The sequence below is a fragment of the Dysidea avara genome, chromosome 3 (genome assembly GCF_963678975.1).
Source record: "Dysidea avara chromosome 3, odDysAvar1.4, whole genome shotgun sequence".
Lineage (NCBI taxonomy): Eukaryota > Metazoa > Porifera > Demospongiae > Dictyoceratida > Dysideidae > Dysidea > Dysidea avara.
The window spans coordinates 39268567-39292129 of record NC_089274.1 but is presented as its reverse complement, the minus strand read 5'-3'; the positions used below and the strand labels follow the sequence as shown (position 1 = coordinate 39292129).

At 40.0% G+C, this 23563-nt stretch overlaps 1 protein-coding gene across 1 annotated transcript in view; it reads right to left on the bottom strand.

Moving 5' to 3' along the window:
* LOC136248271 (uncharacterized) overlaps positions 1 to 23563 on the bottom strand; it is a 132406-nt gene that overhangs the window by 26689 nt on the left and 82154 nt on the right. Inside the window, exon 6 of the mRNA XM_066040070.1 lies at positions 12461 to 12641. Within this exon, the coding sequence (XP_065896142.1) occupies positions 12461 to 12641 (181 nt within the window). The remainder of the gene's footprint in view (positions 1 to 12460; positions 12642 to 23563) is intronic.

The window sequence follows — 23563 nt, the reverse complement described above, 5'->3', positions numbered from 1 at the left end:
TCATTGAATAAGAGTGACCTGATATACAGAAGTTAGACCAGTCAATATCCAGTAAGTTGGTATCTCCAGCAACCCACAGAGCTGAGTTAGGATAGTCAAAATGGATTTGGTTAAGTTGATTACAAAGCTTTTCTAAGTAAGCATCATTACTGGATGGAGGATGATAAATAGAACAGATGATGAGTGAAGAGTGGTCTGCAAGTTGAATTTGACATGCTACTAATTCAGATGTGGAGTCACTACGTTGGATTTTGCTGGTACTGAGGGTATTACGACAAGCAATAAAGACTCCTCCATATCCATCAGGACGATCTTTTCAGTACACTGCATAACCAGAAGGGAACACTTCACTAGATACTATTTTAGGTTTTAACCATGATTCAGAACCAAATACAATATCAGGGTGATGAAGATCAAGTAGGTTCATAAAAGATTCTTTTTTTAGCTAATAGTGATTGACAGTTTAATATCAGGGAAGATACTAATATAGCTTCAGATGGATGATTGTCTACATAATTTTCAGTAGTAGGGGGGGAATTAACAGGAGATAATGAAGGGGAGTCAATTATGGAAGTAGGTAATTCGTTATCAGTGTGAAGTGAAACTACTTGGTCCTCCGCACTATCTTTCCATTTTTTAGCACATGAACATCCTCAATTTTGTTCAACTCTGCCAGCTGTTGCCTCAGAATCTTGTTCAGCTCAAGAGGAGTGAGGTCTGGAGTAATAAAATTATTTCAGGGTTTGTGGATAACCTCAGTTTGGTTTCACTTTTCATGATGGCAATTTTCTCTTCTGCTTTACTTAAAGAGATCTTAAGAAGTCGAGGTTTGGTGGATTTTTGACCCAAGCGGAAGGCATTGGTGATGGTAAATGATGTTTGTAAGTAAATTTGAAGCAGAGACATACATTTTTTAATGTCATCTTGTTTTCTTGAGGGTCCATCTGAGGCAGTTGATTCTTCTACATTATGAATTATGATATTTAGCTGACGTTTTGTGTTAATAAATGTTGCAAACAATCTATATAACAATGTAGTAGCTTATAAATATTGTAAAATCGCTTAATTGAACTTTTCCATGATACTCTTAGTTCATGTTAGCAAATGCAGCACATGTTGCTGTCAGACCTTCAGTGCTGGTCACTGTAAAGCACTAATAATAAAAAAAAAAAATTATGTAGTCTCAACATTAGTGGCTGCTGTGACCCATAATCAAATTTTACAAGTTGGTCTATATAATAAATTCAGTGGCCAGTCTCATACTGGCTTCAGTGATTAATCACCTGCAGGCTATTAGCCTGCAATTGGCATAGTACATGCGTATCAGTTGTATCATATATCCTCATGAATTGCCTAATATGTACACCTATGCCTTTGGGCTTGCAACCCTCAAGCTAAATTGGATGTATCAAGACACACGATAGTGTGTCGTGCGGCCCAAGAAGCCGGCGCACCACACCGTGAGTATATTAACATCAAGACACACGATAGTGTGTCGTGCGGCCCAAGAAGCCGGTGCGCCACACCGTGAGTATATTAACAGGAAGAAAGAAAACGCAATTTTCACACCTATGTAGCTCTGTGATTCCTTATCCGATTGGAACCAAATTTGCTAGAGACCTGCCGCCCAGTTAGGGGAGTCTACATACCAAATTTGAAGAAAATCGCTCCAGCCATTTCCGAGATACGAGCGAACAAAATTTCGTTTTAATTTCTTCGTTTTTTTCTTCTTCATCTTCTTCATTTCGCACACTTCTCAAAATTCACCATAAAACACGAATGCGTGCTCGGATTGGGCTGAAATTTGGCACACTTAAAGGGCTCATTAAGGCGGATCTCCGTACCACCTTTGGTAGGAATCCGATGAACATTCACGGAGTTATGACCGATTATTTGCGTAAAATAAGGTCGAAGGTCTGTCACGCCTACAGCGTAAACCCCTTGGAGGAATCAGTTGAAAATTGATATGTAGATGGAGCAACCATCGTAGGAGTGCCTTTTTGTGGTTTGAAGGAATCGGGATAAAGACCATGGAGATATGACACAAAACCCAACCTGTGTCAAAATTACGTGATCGATTTTATGAATAAAAAAACTATAGTTTTCGTGTCTACCAGGCAAACCGCTTAGAGCAACGAGCTGAAAATCAGTATGTAGCTGGAATAATCATCATAGAAAGTTCTTGCAGTAGTACAGAAGAATCGCATTACAATTCACTGAGTTATGATTCGAAAGGCAACTACGTGCAGCAAATGCGAGATCGAGATACTCTAATAGAACAGTCACCCTAATAAAGCATTCAGCTGCATGTATGATTTACTCAGTTATATTACATTGCAAGTTATTCTGTAGGGAATTCAGCTACAAACAAGTCACCCTGTAGTCAGATCAGCTAGAAGAAGGTACCTAATAGAGAGTTCAGCTACAAAGAAGCCATCATGTAGAGAGTTCAACTCAAATAAATTACCCTGTAGAGAATTCCGCTACAAACAAATTGCCCTGTAGAGAGATCAGCTAGAAGAAGTTACCTTGTAGAGAGTTCAGTTACAAAGAAACAATCATGCAAAGAGTTTAGCTGCAAACAAATCACCCAGTAGAAAGTTCCGCTATGAACAGATCACACTGTAGAGAGTTCAGTTAGAAACAAGTCATCCTGTAGAGAGATCAGCTAGAAGAAGTTACCTTGTAGAGAGTTCAGCTATGAAGAAACAATCATGCAAAGAGTTTAGCTGCAAACAAATCACCCAGTAGAAAGTTCCGCTATGAACAGATCACACTGTAGAGAGTTCAGTTAGAAACAAGTCATCCTGTAGATAGATCAGCTAGAAGAAGTCACTTTGTAGAGAGTTCAGCTACAAAGAAACCACCATGTAAGAGAGTTCAGCTGCAAACAAATCACCTGTAGAGAGTTCAGCTAGGAACAAGTCATCCTGTACAGAGATCAGCTAGAAACAAGTCATCCTGTAGAGAGTTCAGCTAGAAGAAGTTACATTGTAGAGAGTTCAGTTACAAAGAAACTACCATGTAGAGAGTTCAGCTGCAAAAAAATTGCCCTGTAGAGAATTCAGCTACAAACAAATCACCCTGTAGAAAGATCAGCTAGAAGAAGTTACCTTGTAGAGAGTTCAGCTACAAACAAATCACCCTATAGAGAGTTCAGCTAGAAGAAGTTACATTGTAGAGAGTTCAGTTACAAAGAAACCACCATGTAGAGAGTTCAGCTGCAAACTAATCACCCTATAGAGAATTCAGCTACAAACAAATCACCCTGTAGAGAGTTCAGCTAGAAACAAGTTACACTGTAGAGAGATCAGCTAGAAACAAGTCACCCTGTAGAGAGTTCAGCTAGAAGAAGTCACATTGTAGAGAGTTCAGCTACAAAGAAACTACCATGTAGAGAGTTCAGCAGCAAACAAATTGCCCTGTACAGAATTCAGCTACAGACAAATCATCTTGTAGAAAGATCAGCTAGAAGAAGTTACCTTGTAGAGAGTTTAGCAACAAACAAATCACCCTGTGGAGGGTTTAGCTACAAACAAGTCACCCTGTAGAGAGTTCAGCTAGAAGAAGTTACATTGTAGAGAGTTCAGCTACAAAGAAACTACCATGTAGAGAGTTCAGCAGCAAACAAATTGCCCTGTAGAGAATTCAGCTACAGACAAATCACCTTGTAGAGAGATCAGCTAGAAGAAGTTAACTTGTAGAGAGTTCAGCTACAAACAAATCACCCTGTAGAGAGTTCAGCTAGAAGAAGTTACATTGTAGAGAGTTCAGTTACAAAGAAACCACCATGTAGAGAGTTCAGCTGCAAACAAATCACCCTATAGAGAATTCAGCTACAAACAAATCACCCTGTAGAGAGTTCAGCTAGAAACAAGTTACACTGTAGAGAGATCAGCTAGAAACAAGTCACTCTGTAGAGAGTTCAGCTAGAAGAAGTCACATTGTAGAGAGTTCAGCTACAAAGAAACTACCATGTAGAGAGTTGAGCTGCAAACAAATTGCCCTGTAGAGAATTCAGCTACAGACAAATCACCTTGTAGAAAGATCAGCTAGAAGAAATTACCTTGTAGAGAGTTCAGCTACAAACAAATCACCGTGTAGAGAGTTCAGCTAGAAGAAGTTACATTGTAGAGAGTTCAGTTACAAAGAAACTACCATGTAGAGAGTTCAGCTGCAAACAAATCGCCCTATAGAGAATTCAGCTACAAACAAATCACCCTGTAGAAAGATCAGCTAGAAGAAGTTACCTTGTAGAGAGTTCAGCTAGAAACAAGTCACCCTGTAGAGAGATCAGCTAGAAACAAGTCACCCTGTAGAGAGTTCAGCTAGAAGAAGTTACATTGTAGAGAGTTCAGCTACAAAGAAACTACCATGTACAGAGTTCTACTGCAAACAAATTGCCCTGTAGAGAATTCAGCTACAAACAAATCACCCTGTAGAAAGATCAGATAGAAGAAGTTACCTTGTAGAGAGTTCAGCTAGAAGAAGTTACATTGTGGAGAGTTCAGCTACAAAGAAATTACCATGTAGAGAGTTCAGCTGCAAACAAACAAATTGCCCTGTAGAGACAAACAAATCACCCTGTAGAAAGATCAGCTAGAAGAAGTTACCTTGTAGAGAGTTCAGCTACAAACAAATCACCCTGTAGAGGGTTCAACCACAAACAAGTCACCCTGTAGAGAGTTCAGCTAGAAGAAGTTACATTGTAGAGAGTTCAGCTACAAACAAATCACCCTGTAGAGAGTTCAGCTAGAAACAAGTTACACTGTAGAGAGATCAGCTAGAAACAAGTCACCCTGTAGAGAGTTCAGCTAGAAGAAGTCACATTGTAGAGAGTTCAGCTACAAAGAAACTACCATGTAGAGAGTTGAGCTGCAAACAAATTGCCCTGTAGAGAATTCAGCTACAAACAAATCACCCTGTAGAAAGATCAGCTAGAAGAAGTCACCTTGTAGAGAGTTCAGCTACAAACAAATCACCCTGTAGAGAGTTCAGCTACAAACAAGTCATCCGGTAGAGAGATCAGCTAGAAGGACCACCTTGCAGAGAGGTTAGCTACAAAGAAATCACCCTGCTTCATCTTTTCTTCTTCCTGTAGTAAAGAAAAAATTACAGGTTAAAAAGCCCTAAAGCCGTTTATGGCTGGCTTTGGGGTATACAAATACAAAAAGAATTGAAATCTAATCCAAAACAGCCAAGCTGTAAAAAAGAGTGTGGCCCTGAGAAAGGCTATGGTGAAAAAGATGTGAAATCCAAGGTGGCGGCCAAGAAATGGCTGTGATGGTAGGTTAATGGTAAAAATTTTAATAACAACAATTCAGGTGAATTTGGTGCCGCTTGGTCTTGGCACAAAATTCACCTGACTTGTCTTTATTAAAATTTTTACCATTAACCTACCATCACAGCCATTTCTTGGCCACCACCTTGGATTTCACATCTTTTTTCACCATAGCCTTTCTCAGGGCCGCACTCTTTTTTTACAGCTAGGCTGTTTTGGATTAGATCAAGACACACGGTAGTGTGTCGTGCGGCCCAAGAAGCCGGCGCGCAACCCCGTGAGTATATTGACAGGAAGAAAGAAAACGCAATTATCGCACCTCCGTAGCTCTGTGCTGCCTTGATGAAACAAGACAAATTTTTCTGTGTACATTCCCTCCAACTTCAGTACTCCACATTCCAAATTTGAGCGAAATCGCTTCAGGCATTCCTGAGATATGCGACTTCAAAAAATGGCTTAGTTTCTTCGTTTTTTTTCTTCTTCTTCTTATTTTTCTTCCTCTTTTCGCACACTTACAAAAACTGCTATAAAACGCGAACGCGTTATCCGATTGCCTTGAAATTTGGCACACAGAAGGGGGATATAAAGGCGCATTTCTGTACCAACTTTGGCTGGAATACCATAAACAGGCAAAGAGTTATGAGCGATTATGCACGAAAAATAACACCAATATGTTGTCACGCCTACAGGGTAAACCGCGTATGGGAAGAAGCTGAAAATTGGTGGGTGAATAGGTTAACTATTGAACCTCAAACCTTTTGTGGTTTGAAAGAAATCGAGCTAAAAACCAGGAAGATACAGCGAAAAAACCAACAGTGTGTAACAATTACGCAATCGAGATTAGCAAATTTTTATTATTATTATTATTATTATTATGCTTGCCACGCCTACCAGATAAACCACTTGGGGTAATGCTTTGAAAATCGCTGTACAGATGGAGTTATCATCTTAGAAAGGCTCTTCAATGGTGTAGAAAAATCAGACTTAAAGCCACGGAGTTATAACACGAAATCCAACTTGGTGTAGCAAGTGCGAGATCGAGATACTCTAATAGAGCAGTCATCCTAATAGAGCAGTCACCCTGAACAGAATTCAAGAGATCAGTTAGAAATAAGTAACCTGTATAGAGATCTGCTACAAACAAATCACCCTGTAGAGAGTTCAGCTACAAACAATTCACCTTGTTCAGACATCAGTTAGAAGAAATTTTCTTGTAGAGAGTTCAGTTACAAACAAATCACCCTGTTGAAAGATCAGCTAGAAGATGTCACCTTATAGATAGTTCAGTTACAAAGAAACCACCATGTAGAGAATTCAGCTACAAACTAGTGACCCTGTAGATACATCAGCTAGAAGAAGTTACCTTGTAGAGAGTTCAGCTACAAAGAAACCATTCTGTAAAGAGCTCAGCTGCAAACAAATCACCTATACAGAATTCAGCTACAAACAAATCACCCTGTAGAGAGATCAGCTAGAAGAAGTTACCTTGTAGATAGTTCAGCTACAAACAAATCATCCTGTAGAGAGATCAGCTAGAAGAAGTTACCTTGTAGATAGTTCAGCTACAAACAATTCACCCTGTACAGAGCTCAGTTAAAAGAGGTTTCCTTGTAGAGAGTTCAGCTACAGACAAATCACCCTGTAGAGAGATCAGTTAGAAGAAGTTACCCTGTAGATCGTTCAGCTACAAACAATTCACCCTGTAAAGAGATCAGCTAGAAGAAGTTACCTTGTAGAGAGTTCAGCTTCAAAGAAGCAATCATGTGAGAGTTCAGGTACAAACAAATTGTCCTGTAGAGAGATCAGCTAGAAGAAGTTACCTTGTAGAGATTTCAGCTACAAAGAAACCATCATGTAGAGAATTCAGCCGCAAACAAATCATGTATAGAGAGTTCAGCTACAAACAAATCTCCCTGTAGAGAGATCAGCTAGAAGAAGTTTCCCTGTAGAGAGTTCTGCTACAAACAAATCACCCTGTAGAAAGATCAGCTAGAAGAAATCACCTTGTAGAGAGTTCAGCTTCAAAGAAGCAATCATGTGAGAGTTCAGGTACAAACAAATTGTCCTGTAGAGAGATCAGCTAGAAGAAGTTACCTTGTAGAGAGTTCAGCTACAAAGAAACCATCATGTAGATAGTTCAGGTACAAACAAATCACCCTGTAGAAAGATCAGCTATAGAAGAAATCACCTTGTAGAGAGTTCAGCTACAAAGAAACTATCATGTAGAGAGTTCAACTACAAACAAATCACCCTGTAGAAAGATCAGCTATAGAAGAAATCACCTTGTAGAGAGTTCAGCTACAAAGAAACCATCATGTAGAGAGTTCAGCTACAAACAAATCGGCCTGTAGAGAGATCAGCTAGAAGAAATTACCTTGTAGAGAGTTGAGCTACAAAGAAACCATCATGTAGAGAGTTCAGCTGCAAACAAATCACCTGTAGAGAGTTAAGCTACAAACAAATCTCCCTGTAGAGAGATCAGCTAGAAGAAGTCACCTTGCAGGGAGTTCAGTTACAAAGAAATAAACCATGTAGAGAGTTCAGCTGCAAACAAATCACCTGTAGAGAGTTCAGCTAGAAACAAGTCACCCTGTAGAGAGATCAGCTAGAAACAAGTCACCTTGTAGAGAGTTCAGCTAGAAGAAGTCACATTGTAGAGCTACAAAGAAACTACCATGTAGAGTTCAGCTGCAAACAAATCACCCTGTAGAGAACTCAGCTACAAACAAATCGCCCTGTAGAAAGATTAGCTAGAAGAAGTTACCTTATAGGGAGTTCAGCTATGAACAGATCACCCTGTAGAGAGTTCAGCTACAAACAAATCACCCTGTAGAGTGTTCAGTTACAAAGAAACCACCATGTAGAGAGTTCAGCTGCAAAAAAAATCAATCACTCTGTTGAGAGTTCAGCTAGAAGAAGTCACCTTGTAGAGAGTTAAGCTGCAAATAAATCACACTGTAGAGAATTCAGCTACAAACAAATCACCCTGTAGAAAGATCAGCTAGAAGAAGTTACCTTGTAGAGAGTTCAGCTACAAAGAAACCACCATGTAGAGAGTTCAGCTGCAAACAAATCACCTGTAGAGAGCTCAGCTAGAAACAAGTCACCCTGTAGAGAGATCAGCTAAAAACAAGTCACCCTGTAGAGAGTTCAGCTAGAAGAAGTCACATTGTAGAGAGTTCAGCTACAAAGAAACTACCACGTAGAGAGTTCAGCTGCAAACAAATCATCCTGTAGAGAGTTCAGCTAGAAGAAGTCACCTTTTAGAGAGTTCAGCTACAAAGCAACCACCATGTAAAGAGTTCAGCTGCAAAAAACTCAATCACCTTGTAGAAAGATCGGCTAGAAGAAGTTACCTTGTAGAGAGTTCAGCTACAAAGAAACCACCATGTAGAGAGTTCAGCTGCAAACAAATCACCTATAGAGAGTTCAGCTAGAAACAAGTCACCCTGTAGAGAGTTCAGCTAGAAACAAGTCACCCTGTAGAGAGTTCAGCTAGAAGAAGTCACATTGTAGAGAGTTCAGCTACAATGAAACTCCCATGTAGAGAGTTCAGCTGGAAACAAATCACCCTGTAGAGAACTCAGCTACAAACAAATATACAGTGTAAAAAGATCAGCTAGAAGAAGTTACCTTGTAGAGAGTTCAGCTACAACGAAACCACCATGTAGAGAGTTCAGCTACAAACAAATCATCTGTAGAGAGTTAAGCTAGAAACAAGTCACCCTGTAGAGAGATCAGCTAGAAACAAGTCACCTTGTAGAGAGTTCAGCTAGAAGAAGTCACGTTGTAGAGAGTTCAGCTACAAAGAAACCACCATTTAGAGAGTTCAGCTGCAAACAAATCACCCAGTAGAAAGTTCAGCTATGGACAGATCACCCTGTTGAGAGTTCAGTTAGAAACAAGGAATCCTGTAGAGAGATCACCTAGAAGTATCGCCTTGTAGAGAGTTCAGCTACAAACAAATCACCCTGTAGAGAGATCAGCTAGAAGAAGTCACCTTGTAGAGAGTTCAGCTATAAAGAAACCACCATGTAGAGAATTCAGCTGCAAACAAACACCCTGTAGAGAACTCAGCTACAAACAAATCGCCCTGTAGAAAGATCAGCTAGAAGAAGTTACCTTGTAGGGATTTCAGCTACAAACAAATCACCCTGTAGAGAGTTCAGCTACAAAGAAACCATTCTGTAAAGAGCTCAGCTGCAAACAAATCACTTGTACAGAATTCAGCTACAAACAAATCACCCTGTGGAGAGATCAGCTAGAAGAAATTACCTTGTAGATAATTCAGCTACAAACAAATCACCCTGTAGAAAGATCAGTTAGAAGAAGTTACCTTGGAGAAAGTTCAGCTACAAAGAAACCATTTTGTAAAGAGCTCAGCTGCAAACAAATCACCTGTACAGAATTCAACTACGAACAAATCACCCTGTAGAGAGATCAGCTACAGTATAAGAAGTTACCTTGTAGATAGTTCAGCTACAAACAAATCTCCCTGTAGAGAGATCAGCTAGAAGAAGTTACCTTGTAGAGAGTTCAGCTACAAAGAAACCACCATGTAGAGAGTTCAGCTGCAAAGAAATCACCCTGTAGAAAATTCTGCCAGAAACAAATTGCCCTGTAGAAAGATCAGTTAGAAGAAGTTACCTTTTAGAGAGTTCAGCTACAAAGAAACCATTCTGTAAAGAGCTCAGCTGCAAACAAATCACCTATACAGAATTCAGCTACAAACACATCACCCTGTAGAGAGATCAGCTAGAAGAAGTTACCTTGTAGATCGTTCAGCTACAAACAATTCACCCTGTAGAGAGAGCAATTAGAAGAAGTCACCTTGTAGAGTGTTCAGTTACAAACAAACCACCATGGAGATTTCTGTAATCATGCAATATAATATTATGTGACCGGATTTGCGAAAAGGGGTCTTCCACACACATCCAATTCCGTAACCATTGGAGACCATAACTCAGTGTTCAAGTAACATATTAACCTGACAATTTCATCTCGTATTCAGCTATAGTAGTGCTCACCACTGTCCAAAATTCAAGGCAATAGCTCTTTCCAATCTGAAGGTATCAATTGTCAAAGTTGGCAAATTGGATGTGTGTGGAAGACCCCTTTTCGCAAATCCGGTCACATATGTATTATACAGTATATATAATTTGTACATTTACTGATAAAATATTTAAAGTACATCTACTTCATCTTTTCTTCTTCCTGTAGTAAAGAAAAAAACATAGGTTAAAAAAGTCCCAAAGCTGGCCATAGGCCGGCTTTGGGGTATACAAATACAAAAAGAAATGAAATCTAATCCAAAACAGCCAAGCTGTAAAAAAAGTGTGCGGCCCTCAGAAAGGCTATGGTGAAAAAAGATGTGAAATCCAAGGTGGCGGCCAAGAAATGGCTGTGATGGTAGGTTAATGGTAAAAATTTTAATAATGACAATTTAGGTAAATTTTGTGAAGCGGCACAAAAATTCACCTGAATTGTCGCTATTAAAATTTTTACCATTAACCTACCATCACAGCCATTTCTTGGCCGCCACCTTGGATTTCACATCTTTTTTCACCATAGCCTTTCTGAGGGCCGCACACTTTTTTTACAGCTTGGCTGTTTTGGATTAGATATACTTATCAGGCAAATCACTCAGGCTCATGACACAACTACTACCAGTACTATGGTACTGTATGATGAGAATTGCAGCAAAAATTTTTCATATAACCGGTTATAGTAGGGATCAATACACAATCAAAAGTACCAAAGCAAAAGAGATCATCATCTGAAGCACATATCTAATTCCTAGTTAAACATATATACATACAAGTAAACAGGAATTTTCAACTAGAGTAGAGACCATAGCACATCTATAAAAAGTACTGAAACAAGTTGGAGTAGGTACGATATTAAATCACAGTAAAACAATAAGAAGTGTTATATATATCCCTACTGTGCATTTCAAATATGGTATGTTGAGCACAGTAGGGATATAACACTTCTTATTGTTTTGCTGTGATTTAATATCGTGCCTACTCCAACTTGTTTCAGTACTTTTTATCGATGTGCTATGGTCCCTACTCTAGTTGAAAATTCCAAATTTTTCTGTGTACTTGTTTGTTAACCTTTTTTGTAAATAATTATTATGACTAGTGAACCCACGCATACCACATCTGAAATGGCGCTGCGTGCCCCAGCTAGCTATATCAATTATTATCTAAAAAGTGAAGATTCCATTACGCTTCGTTGTCAGCTATGTTCAACTGGTTACACAGCAGACCTGAATGAAAAGCACCTCTGCAATCCACACAACGGCATATACTAAAAGAAAGAAATGGTGCCGTGCGCCCCAGTTATATTAATTATCATCTGAAAAGTGAAATATCCATTACGCTTCGTTGTCGGCTATGTTCAACCCGTTACACAGCAGTACGAATCAAGAACTGTTCAAAAAGCACCTCTGCAATCAAAATAGCTACTACGAAAAATACGGACGATTTCCATTACGAAGGGAAGCCATCACGTGCTACCACCGAATTGACTGTCAGCAAAGATGAATGGGACACAAAGGAGGACACTGGTAAGTCCATGAAGAACGTATTGTAAGTACTGTGATATGCCAAAAGGCACCAGTCGGGCCAAAGCGACGTCAAACAGTGAAAAAATTAAGCCTGTAGCCTTAGCCGTTATTGAGTTATGCTTGTCTGAATGCATCAGGTAGTCAGTCAGTCAATCAGTCAGTAGAAAATTCCGTTAAATAAATTATTTTTAAAATTCCATAGCAATTTGTTGAAAGCGTTTCAGACTTTCAGGTCGATCTGAAAGTTTGTTTGGGCTTAGTTTTACCTAACCAATACTACCTCATTGTCATCAGGGAAAACTGAGGCTGGTTTTTGGGTGATATTATTCCATGGGCCACGCCTACTCCTTTGTGGTCCCTACTATATAGTAACTATCGTACTGTATGAATAGAATGGCTAAGGTACGTAAGTATTAAAATTGTACTTTGAGTGACCATCTCCACTTGGTTATATTTTTTGATAATTGGTACTCTCTGACCTTGAATTCAAGCTTTTAATGGTAAGTCTACTTATGTATGTATTGTTAACTAGTCAGTGCCATTTACTTTTGCTAAGAGTACATAATACTATACTCTTGCTTCTGATACACATAATGATGGTAACTCACTGCTGACTTCCACATCTGAAGATGTGAATGCTAGATCTTTCCCACAAGGATGCTGAACAACATACACCTGATCTTTATCTTTAATAGCAGCTGGTTGATTCAAATCAATAGATTGAGAATCTATTTGGACACCGGAAGCAGCTACCTTACCCACATCTATTTCAATCACTGTATAGTCCAGCTGCATATATACAAATGTTGCAATATTAACTGTATCATTAGGGAGTGACTTATTGTAGGGATCATATGTGTTTTAAATTTTACAGCAAAACATCAACCAGACATTACTATGTTTGCTGAGACATATGTATATTAGGGATTAGTCATGGAGGTTTGTATCTTCTCACAAAAAAAATTGACCAGAACCCAGCGTCACAATACCTTTTCATGGTGTCTTGGCAGTATTGGTTAGGTACGTATAGCCAAGCCCAAAAATGTCTTCAGAAAGAACTGAAATGCTTAAAATAGGTTGCTACAAATTTAAAAGTAATATTATTCAGTGGAATTTTCTGACTGACTGCCTAACCAACTGCCTTCAGACAAGTGTAATTCGATACCAACAAAGGCTACACAGGCTTGAGTTTTTACTGTTTGGCATCACTTCAGCCCAACAAGTGCCTTTTGGTTGCTGAAAACTGCTACACTGCAGAAGTGTCATCATTCACCACCACAGCCAAAAGACCACATTCTGTTTGATAAAGGGGCCTTCATCACACAACAGCTGGCTGATGAGCTTCATCCAATACCAACTAGCCATGAGACCATTTCAGTGTCTTCATTTGGAGCACATTCAGAAACCGTGCAGTAACTACTATGTTTGTACATGCCCCAATCGTATACAGATTTTGGTTCTGATTGTCCCACAACTTGCTGCACCAATCCTAAACTCTTTGCGTGTTCACTTACATGCTGTTCCTCATTTACAGAATCTTCCACTGACTAACCTGATATCTGGGGATGAGAACTGTGATATCTCTGTTCTATTGGGGCAGACTATTACCGGCACTTCATACAAGACCACACAGTTTGGGGCAATGGACCAACTGCCGTTCAGTCAAAGCTTGGTTACCTTCTGTCTGGCCCACTCCAGTTACCACAGCCTATGGCAACGGCTAACCTTCATGTTGCAATCTTCCATTGTACCAGTCATCTTATGGGTGAGAATCCATGTTTCTGGGATTCATAAACCAGTGGTACTACTAAGGGACACTTGAATGACTTTCTTCAGCAGTACATGAAGACACACATTAGAGTGGATTCAGATGGAGCCTACAGCTTACGTTTTTTTATGGAAGGAAAATCACCCTCCTCTATCCTCAGTGTCCTCTCATCCATGGCTGACAGATTGGCTAAATCATCAGAGCTGTTGACACAGTATGGCACCGTCATAGCAGAACAAGAATGGAAGGGGTTCATTGAACAAGTGGCTGATACTGATTGTAGCAGCAGTGTACACTCCATCCCACACCATCTGGTAAGGAAGGAGTCAGCTACTACCCCAATAAGGATAGTGTATTACTGCAGTTGTAGGCAGTCCCATGGTTCCCCTAGTTTAAACTATTGTCTCCATGTAGGTCCCCCTTCCTTAATGACCTCAGTGCTACCCTCTTGCGGTTCTGACAACACGCTATCGCCTTATCAGCAGATGTTGAGAATGCATTTCCTAGATACGATTGACCAGAATTACATGAGGTTTCTATGACTGTCTGATCCCAACAATGCTAGTAGCTCTTTTGTTATTTACTGATTCAGAGTGGTGTTGTTCGGAGCCACTAGTTCCCCATTTATGCTTAAATGCTACCCTAAAATTTCATCTAACACAGAATGCTAATGCCACATCCAAGGACTTGGTCCACAACTTGCATGTGTACAACTTGGTGTCTGGATGTGAAGGTGAGGAAGCTGCCATTCAGCACTCACTGAATCCTGATCAGTGCTAAGCAGTGCTAGGTTCAACTTGCATTTGTGGTCCTCAAACTGCTCACCTCTCCATGTTACAAAATGAGGTCATTGAAAACAATAACTCAGTGAAGGCGTTTGGTATGCTCTGGAATACTCAGACATATTCAATTCATCTATTGCCATGCATGGGCACTGGAAATCTACCTGCACTTACCAAATGAGAAGTCTTGTGTTGGTCCTTGACTACCTGATCCAATTGGCTTGATAACACCAGTCACAATCTCTGCCAAACTAATTCTTTAATAATTGTGGCAGGAGCACATTGGCTGGGATACCACATTGACTGATGATCTTTGTGCCAGATGGATAGTGATTGTAGATATCATCATAGGCGCCACAACACTTTTGTTTCCCCATCAGTATGCTGCATCACTATTAACAACTCAGAGCATGAGGGACCTTTACTAGTTATGTCAAAGTCAAGGGCAGCTCCACTCAAGCAACTAACTTTACTAAGGCTTGAGTTGAAGGCTGCTGTGCTTGCAGCTGAATTGAGCTCCCCGTCAAGACAGCCTTGGACCTTGACTGTACTGTGTAGTTTTGGTCCATAGTCAGATTGTTCTAAACTGGATATCCAGACATAAGCCATTTGTAAATCACAGGGTTGAAGAGATCCGTGCAGTCTCCACCAGCTGGAAGTACTGCCCCTCCCAGCTGATCTCAGGCATTACAACTGAGCAGCTCAGATCGCTACATCTTTGGTTACATGGCTTCCTACACAGTCTGCCTGGCCAGCCTAACCTGTGTCAGGAACTAGTAACCACGACACTATCACTATTAAATATTATGCAATGTACTTATTGTATTGTACTATCATGTGCATGTACTCCTTTTAGTGCACTTCATTAGTACTGTGAACACGTGTACCGGAAGTGATCCGTCTTCATATGAATGGCCATACTGAATCATTTCAAACCTTCATGTTATACTTCAAGCTATCTATCACATTTTGGTGCTGTATTGGACCAGGGATTCAGATTGCTATGGACAGTCTTCAATGCACCTGTGCTTCCAGATGTGGTGGGTGCTCCTTCATCACAAAGCTCCTCGCCAAGGCTCAGACGATCACCTAAGCTAATTCCGAGACCATGTCTGAATCAATCTCCGCTACAGACAGAGAGGGGATAGACAATGCTCTCAGCCAGCTCTCCATGAAGAAATTCCAATTAGAAGAACTTGACCATGCGTTCAGTTAGGACAAAGTAGTACATCTCAGTGTCCCCAACTTCATCTTCTAGTTCTTGTTCCATTGTTAATGCTGAGGTGATTACTTGGTCACCCTACAGAAGTTCTCCAATTCTCCCCTACCAAGGATTAACAATCAGCCAGCAACTGGTCAACCATCTGAATCTGGGTTACAGTCAGTACATACACCAAGCACTCAAGAAGAAACAAAAGGTGAAGCAGCCACTGTAGCTTGTGGAAACCAGGTTTTAATGCAGACGGCATCAACTACAGCATTGAATACATCAGGTGATCAGTCTATCCCTGTCAGAATGATATTGGATTCGGGTAGTAAAAGGACATATATAATTAGCTGAAAGCCTGCAGTTGAAGTTGAGTCACCCTGAGAGTGTCACTGTAGCAACATTTTGTGTCAGACAAACTAAGATGGACTGATCCACTTTTTACCAATATTTCCGATACGAGTATTTGTACTGAAATTATTTGCTAATACCGATACCGATACTATACATTGAAGCCTAGACAAGTTTATTATAGAAAGTTCATTGTTGTGATACATAGCTAGCTATTAAAATATCACAGTAATTGATTGATCTCAGTTCAATCAAGTTTTAAAATATTCATTGTATAACAGCTAAACATGATAAACATCATTGTTGATTACTAATTTCTTGATTTGAGGTAGTTTTCTTGTAAGCTTATTGATAAGGCAATTAATTGCGTGGGCGGCCGATAATTGTACAGTGTTTGTTACAACTTTTCAACCAAACCTTTTCATGAAAAAGCAAGCCAAGTAGTCATAAACTTACTTCTTGGGGAACAACTGCACTACCATTTAATTACAAAGGATTCACATGCTCTAATATATTAGAATACACACGGAGCAGTTGCAGCAATACTTGGAAAAGAGTAACAAAGGCGAGGGGTCCGAAACAAGCTGGAAATCTCGTAGGTTTATCTTGAAATCTTTACTAGAAATCTCTGGAATCGAAATCTGAAATCTTAAAAATTTCATTTCCGGAAATTGTCGGATACACACTGATATTACACGTTAATCTAGTCTTGAAATCTTTTGAATCTTCACCAGAATCTTGAAATTTTGTGAAGATTTCAAAATCTCATAGGCAATTTTTGCTTGGTTTCGGACCCCTCGAACAAAGGCTTTGTTTCGCTACTTTGTTAGCTCAACAAAGTTACTGATTAGCTCAACTAAGTTATTAGCTACTGGAAACTTAGCTAGAGATGGTTTAATAAAAGTGGTGAGTGTCTACTGTGGTATCTGTACCTTGTATTACCGATACCGATCCGATACCACTGGTATTGGTATCAGTCCACCTTTAGTACTGTCCAACTGAATTACGACTTACCCTCAAAGAGAAGCTTATACTGATTGAAGCCAGTGTAGTGCCACACATTACTGGAAGAATAAACCGTGTTCCTATTAACTCAGACAATATTGCCTTCCTCAAGAACAAAGACTGGGAGTCCAAGTTAGCTGATACCCTTCCTATTGATTCTGAACACACATCTATTGAACTGCTGATTGGTAATGATTATTATTTCGACTTACTGTTGCCAAGAAATTGGGAGATGGCTTATTTTTGTTTCAATCCAAACTAGGATGGATTTTGGGAGGACGGTATTTTGCTATTGCAGACTCTTACCAGTACACCAAGTTTTCTGGTAAGCATCCTTGGCATTGCCCCTGAAGGTATGAAGACAACAACTCACATGTTTAGCAATGTCGACTCGCCACTTGCAAGTAATCTGGACATTTTCTGGAACCTAGAATCAATTGGAATCACGGATTCACCTTTAATCACTGATGATAAACAGGCTCTGGAAATCTTCAACAATACAGTCAAGTTTGAGAATGGCAGATAACTAATGTCCTGGCTGTGGAAAAATTCTGATCCTTTACTTCCAGAAAATTACCAACTGGCTGTTGGTTGACTAAAATCCACTGTCAACAACCTGAAGAGGAATCCAAAATTACTTGAAAATGTATACTGCTGTGATTCAAGAACAGTTGGAATGTGGAATAATTGAGAAGGTACACAGTGATCTTAAGCAAGGTGGCGTTACGCATTACATACCACAACATGCTATTATTACTCCAACGAAAAGTACCACAAAGGTACGGGTAGTGTATGATGCCTCTGCCAAAACAAGGCAGACCAATAAGAGCTTGAATGATCACCTTCTTCGAGGACCAGTGATGCTACCTGACCTCTGTGGATTACTTCTTAGATTCCGTCTACACCCCATTGCAGTAAAAGCTGATGTAGAAAAAGCTTTTTTGAATATAGGCCTACATGACCAAGACAGAGATGTCACATGATTTTTATCGTTGAAGAATCCAAAGAATGCCCTCACTGAGCAAGACCTGGAAGTGTTCCGATTTTGCAGAGTAACATTTGGAGTTATCTCCAGCCCATTTCTTCTAGCAGCCACAATTAACCACCACCTCCAACAGAGTGATCGGCCCATCACAAAGGAAATTCAACAAGATTTGTATGTGGACAATCTTATCACAGGAGTTGACACTCTTAAAATTGCTGAATTTCTTTACAAGTAAGCCAAGAGTTTGTTTTCAGGTGCTGCCACGAACATCAGGGAATGGGCATCTAATTCTAAACAATTTATGGATCTTCTTGCACCAAAAGACAGAATTGTGAACTGTGAAGAGAAGGTACTAGGTATTAATTGGAACTTAGTGAGTGATGAATTATCATTGTCTAAACCATCAGCCAGTAAGCTTCAGCATGTATCCACAAAATGTGAAGTACTACAAGCCATTGCCTCAGTGTTTGACCCTCTAGGTTTTTTTGCTCCTACTGCTTTGGAAGCAAAACTTTTCATGAAAGAACTTTGGATTGAAAAGTGTGACTGGGATACTAAACTTGATGACAAACAATTAGTAGAATGGCTCCAAGTTTGCAAACATCTTGAAGGCATTCCTACATACCAAATCCCCAGACACATTGGTATTGGCAATGAAAAAAGCATTGAATACGGTCTGATCTGTTTCTGTGATGCCTCTAGGAAGGCTTATGCCACAGCAGTCCTTATGCACCAATCACTCAATGACACATACAAGGCTGACCTTATTTTTTCCAAAACATGCTTGGCTTCACATAATATAACCATACCATGGCTCGAGTTTGTAGGGTACTCATTGGTGTACGAGCACTGAAATTTGTTTCAAGGGAGCTCCATTTGCAGGTTACCTATAAAATAGTGTTTACTGACTCGCTGAGTGTACTACACTGGCTGCAAACTAAGAAGCCATTGTCCCCCTTTGTAGCAAACAGGTTGACAGAGATCAAGATTCTTATTGATGCAACCTTTTAAACACGTGCCTACAGAAGAGAATTCAGCATACATGGCCACTAGAGGAAAGCCACCTGATGAGTTATCATCGATGTGGTGGAACGGTCCATCTTGGCTAAGCCAACCTATGCAGCTATGGCCAAATTCCAAGACACCAGAACTGGACACTAAGCTCCAAGAACAGTTTGAGTTCGAACTGAAAGGTAGAGCTACTGTGTTAGAACCTGACCTTGTAGCTGGAGAAAGTTCCCTGAACCTACATGGCACAACTCTCAAAGATATCAATGAAAACAAATATCTAATCCAAAACAGCCAAGCTGTAAAAAAAGTGTGCGGCCCTCAGAAAGGCTATGGTGAAAAAAGATGTGAAATCCAAGGTGGCGGCCAAGAAATGGCTGTGATGGTAGGTTAATGGTAAAAATTTTAATAATGACAATTCAGGTAAATTTTGTGAAGCGGCACAAAAATTCACCTGAATTGTTAAAATTTTTACCATTAACCTACCATCACAGCCATTTCTTGGCCGCCACCTTGGATTTTACATCTTTTTTCACCATAGCCTTTCTGAGGGCCGCACACTGTTTTTACAGCTTGGCTGTTTTGGATTAGATTTCATTTCTTTTTGTATTTCTATACCCAAAGCCGGCCTATGGCCAGCTTTAGGACTTTTTTAACCTATGTGTTTTTTCTTTACTACAGGAAGAAGAAAAGATGAAGTAGATGTACTTTAAATATTTTATCAGTAAATGTACAAATTATATATATAATACATGTGACCGGATTTGTGAAAAGGGGCCTTCCACACACATCCAATTTGCCAACTTTGACAATTGATAACTTCAGATTGGAAAGAGCTATTGCCTTGAAATTTGGGCAGTGGTGATTTCTTTGTAGCTGAACTCTCTACAAGGTAATTTCTTCTAGCTGATCTCTCTACAGGGAGAATTGTTTGTAGCTGAACTATCTACAAGGTAACTTCTTCTAGCTGATCTCTCTACAGGGTGATTTGTTTGTAGCTGAACTCTCTACAAGGAAATCTCCTAGCTCTGTACAGGGTGAATTGTTTGTAGCTGAACAATCTACAAGGTAACTTCTTCTAGCTGATCTCTCTACAGGGTGAATTGTTTCTAGCTGAACAATCTACAAGGTAACTTCTTCTAGCTGATCTCTCTACAGGATGATTTGTTTGTAGCTGAATTCTGTATAGGTGATTTGTTTGCAGCTGAGCTCTTTACAGAATGGTTTCTTAATAACTGAACTCTCTACAAGGTAACTTCTTCGAGCTGATGTATCTACAGGGTCACTAGTTTGTAGCTGAATTCTCTACATGGTGGTTTCTTTGTAACTGAACTATCTACAAGGTGAGCTGATCTTTCTACAGGGTGATTTGTTTGTAACTGAACTCTCTACAAGAAAACTTCTTCTAACTGATCTCTGAACAGGGTGAATTGTTTGTAGCTGAACTCTCTACAAGGTAACTTCTTCCAGCTGATGTCTCTACAAGGTCACTAGTTTGTAGCTGAACTCTCTACATGGTGGTTTCTTTGTAACTGAACTCCCTACAAGGTGACTTCTTCTAGCTGATTTCTCTACAGGGAGATTTGTTTGTAGCTGAACTCTCTATAGGTGATTTGTTTGCAGCTGAACTCTCTACATGATGGTTTCTTTGTAGCTGAACTCTCTACAAGGTAACTTCTTCTAGCTGATTTCTCTACAGGACGATTTGATTGTAGCTGAACTCTCTACAAGGTAATTTCTTCTAGCTGATCTCTCTACAGGGAGATTTGTTTGTAGCTGAACTATCTACAAGGTAACTTCTTCTAGCTGATCTCTCTACAGGGTGATTTGTTCGTAGCTGAATTTTGTACTGGTGATTTGTTAGCAAGCTGAGCTCTTTACAGAATGGTTTCTTTGTAGCTGAACTCTCTACAAGGTAACTTCTTCTAGCTAATCTCTCTACAGGGAGATTTGTTTGTAGCTGAACTCTCTACATGATGGTTTCTTTGTAGCTGAACTCTCTGCAAGGTAACTTCTTCTATTGATCTCTCCACAGGGCGATTTGTTTGTAGCTGAACTCTCTACATGGTGGTTTCTTTGTAGCTGAACTCTACAAGGTGATTTTTTCTAGCTGAACTGTCTCTTTCCATAGTTGCATGAACTCCCTACAAGGTAACTTCTTCTAGCTGATCTCTCTACAGGGTGACTTGTGTGTAGCTGATCTCTATACAGGTTTCTTATTTCTAGCTGATCTCTTGAATTCTCTTCAGGGTGACTGTTCTATTAGGATGACTGCTCTATTAGAGTATCTCGATCTCGCACTTGCCGCACCAATTTGGATTTCGTGTTATAACTCCTTGGCTTTAAGTCTGATTCTTCTACACCATTGATGAGCTTTTCTAAGATGATTACTCCATCTGTACAACGATTTTCAAAGCATTACCCCAAGTGGTTTATCTGGTAGGCGTGGCAAGCAGTCGTTTTTTTATTAGCTGATCTCGATTGCGTAAATGTTACACACTGTTGGTTTTTTCGTTGTATCTTCCTGGTTTTTAGCTCGATTTCTTTCAAACCACAAAAGGTTTGAGGTTCAATAGTTAACCTATTCACCCACCGATTTTCAGCTTCTTCCCATACGCGGTTTACCCTGTAGGCGTGACAACATATTGGTGTTATTTTTCGTGCATAATCACTCATAACTCTTTGCCTGTTTATCTTATTCCAGCCAAAGGTGGTACCGAGATGCGCCTTTATATCCCCCTTCTGTGTGCCAAATTTCAAGGTAATCGGATATGGCGTTCGAGTTTTATAGCAGTTTTTGTAAGTGTGCGACAAGAAAAAGAAAAATAAGAAGAGAAAAAAACGAAGAAACTGAGCCAATTTTTGATGTCGCATATCTCGGGAACGCGCGAAGCGATTTCGCTCAAATTTGGAATGTGGAGTGCTGCAGTTGGAGGGCATGTCCACAGCAAAAATCGTCTTGTTTCATCAAGGAAGCACAGAGCTACGGAGGTGCGAAAATTGCGTTTTCTTTCTTCCTGTCAATATACTCACGGGTGTTACGCGCCGGCTTCTTGGGCCGCACGACACACTACCGTGTGTCTTGATTCTTCACTTCTAAAGTTACTGAGAGTTACAGCATGGATCCTAAGGTTTGTTGACAAGTTATGGAAGAGAGATCACAGAACGGGGCCATTATCAGCTGAAGAAGTGCAAGTTGCAAGGCTTATGTGGGAGAAAAACATCCAATTGAAGTCATACTCTGATGTAATTGACAGGGTACAACAAGGAAGAAAAAACAATACAGTTCACCAACTGAATTTGCAACTGGAATCAAATGGTTTGCTCAGGTGCCATGGACAATTTGGAAATGCAGACTTAACACAAGGAGCCAAGTTCCCGAAGCTCTTGCCGAAGGATGAATATTTTACTCAATTGGTTATTAATGATGTGCACACCAAAATCCTTCATTCGGGTGTTTCACAAACCTTAGCAACAATTTGACAAGTGTATTGGATATCCCATGGTCGTGCAGCCATCAACAAGGTTCTATAAAATTGTAGAATATGCAGACGAGTTGAGGGGCACCCCTTTGCTATGACACCACTGCCTGATCTACCAAGAGAGCGAGTCGCTAAATCCCTCCCATTCGAGTACACTGGTCTAGACTATTTTAGCCCTCTGTATATCAAGACTTTTGCGGCAGTAACTGACCAGACTGATGGAGATAACTCTAAGAAGGTATGGGTGTGCTTGTTTACTTGTATGACAGTCCGTGCCGTTCATTTAGAACTAGTGGAAGACATGTCAGCAGATGAGTTCCTCCTTGGTTTGCGTTGGTTTATCTCCAGATGAGGAACCCTTCAGTTGATCATTTCAGACAATGCCCAACAATATAAGTGTGCAAGCACAGCTCTTCACAAGGCATGGAGTGATGTAGTCACAGATGAGAAAGTATGTGATTTTTCTACCAAGTGTTACATTAAGTGGAGGTTTATTGTTGAACTAGCCCCATGGATGGGAGGGTTTTACAAGCGATTAGTGGGATTGACGAAACGCGCTCTTCAGAAAACTATTGGCACCCGATCTTAAAACACAGAGGCAATTGTCAACAGTATTGACAGAGGTAGAGGCAGTTATTAATTCACTTCCATTGGACTATGTACATGCTGACATCAACTCGAGCATGGTCCTTACACCCTCACATTTTCTTTCACTTCACTCAAACCATGTCATTCTGGACCTCACTGAAGAGATCGATCCAGAGTTTAATGTTTCCAGGATAATCTCCTCTTCACAGCAACTGTTAGAAATCTGGAAGGGTGGACAGAAACTCTTAAATCAATTTCGGATTATTTGGCGACAAGCGTATTTATCAAACCTACGTGAAAGATCTTGGACACTACTGAAAGGACCTTGCAGCTCTACAGACTTCACTCCAAAAGTGAGAGATGTTGTATTAGTTAAAGAAAACCTCCTAGAGGTTCTTGGAAAGTTGGTCGTATTTGTGAACTATTTCAAAGTCGAGATAAGAGAATTAGGTCTGCAAGAATTGGATTTAATCCTAATAACTTTATTAACAGAGCTCTTAGCTTCCTCTACTCCATCGAGTGTCCAGATGATAAT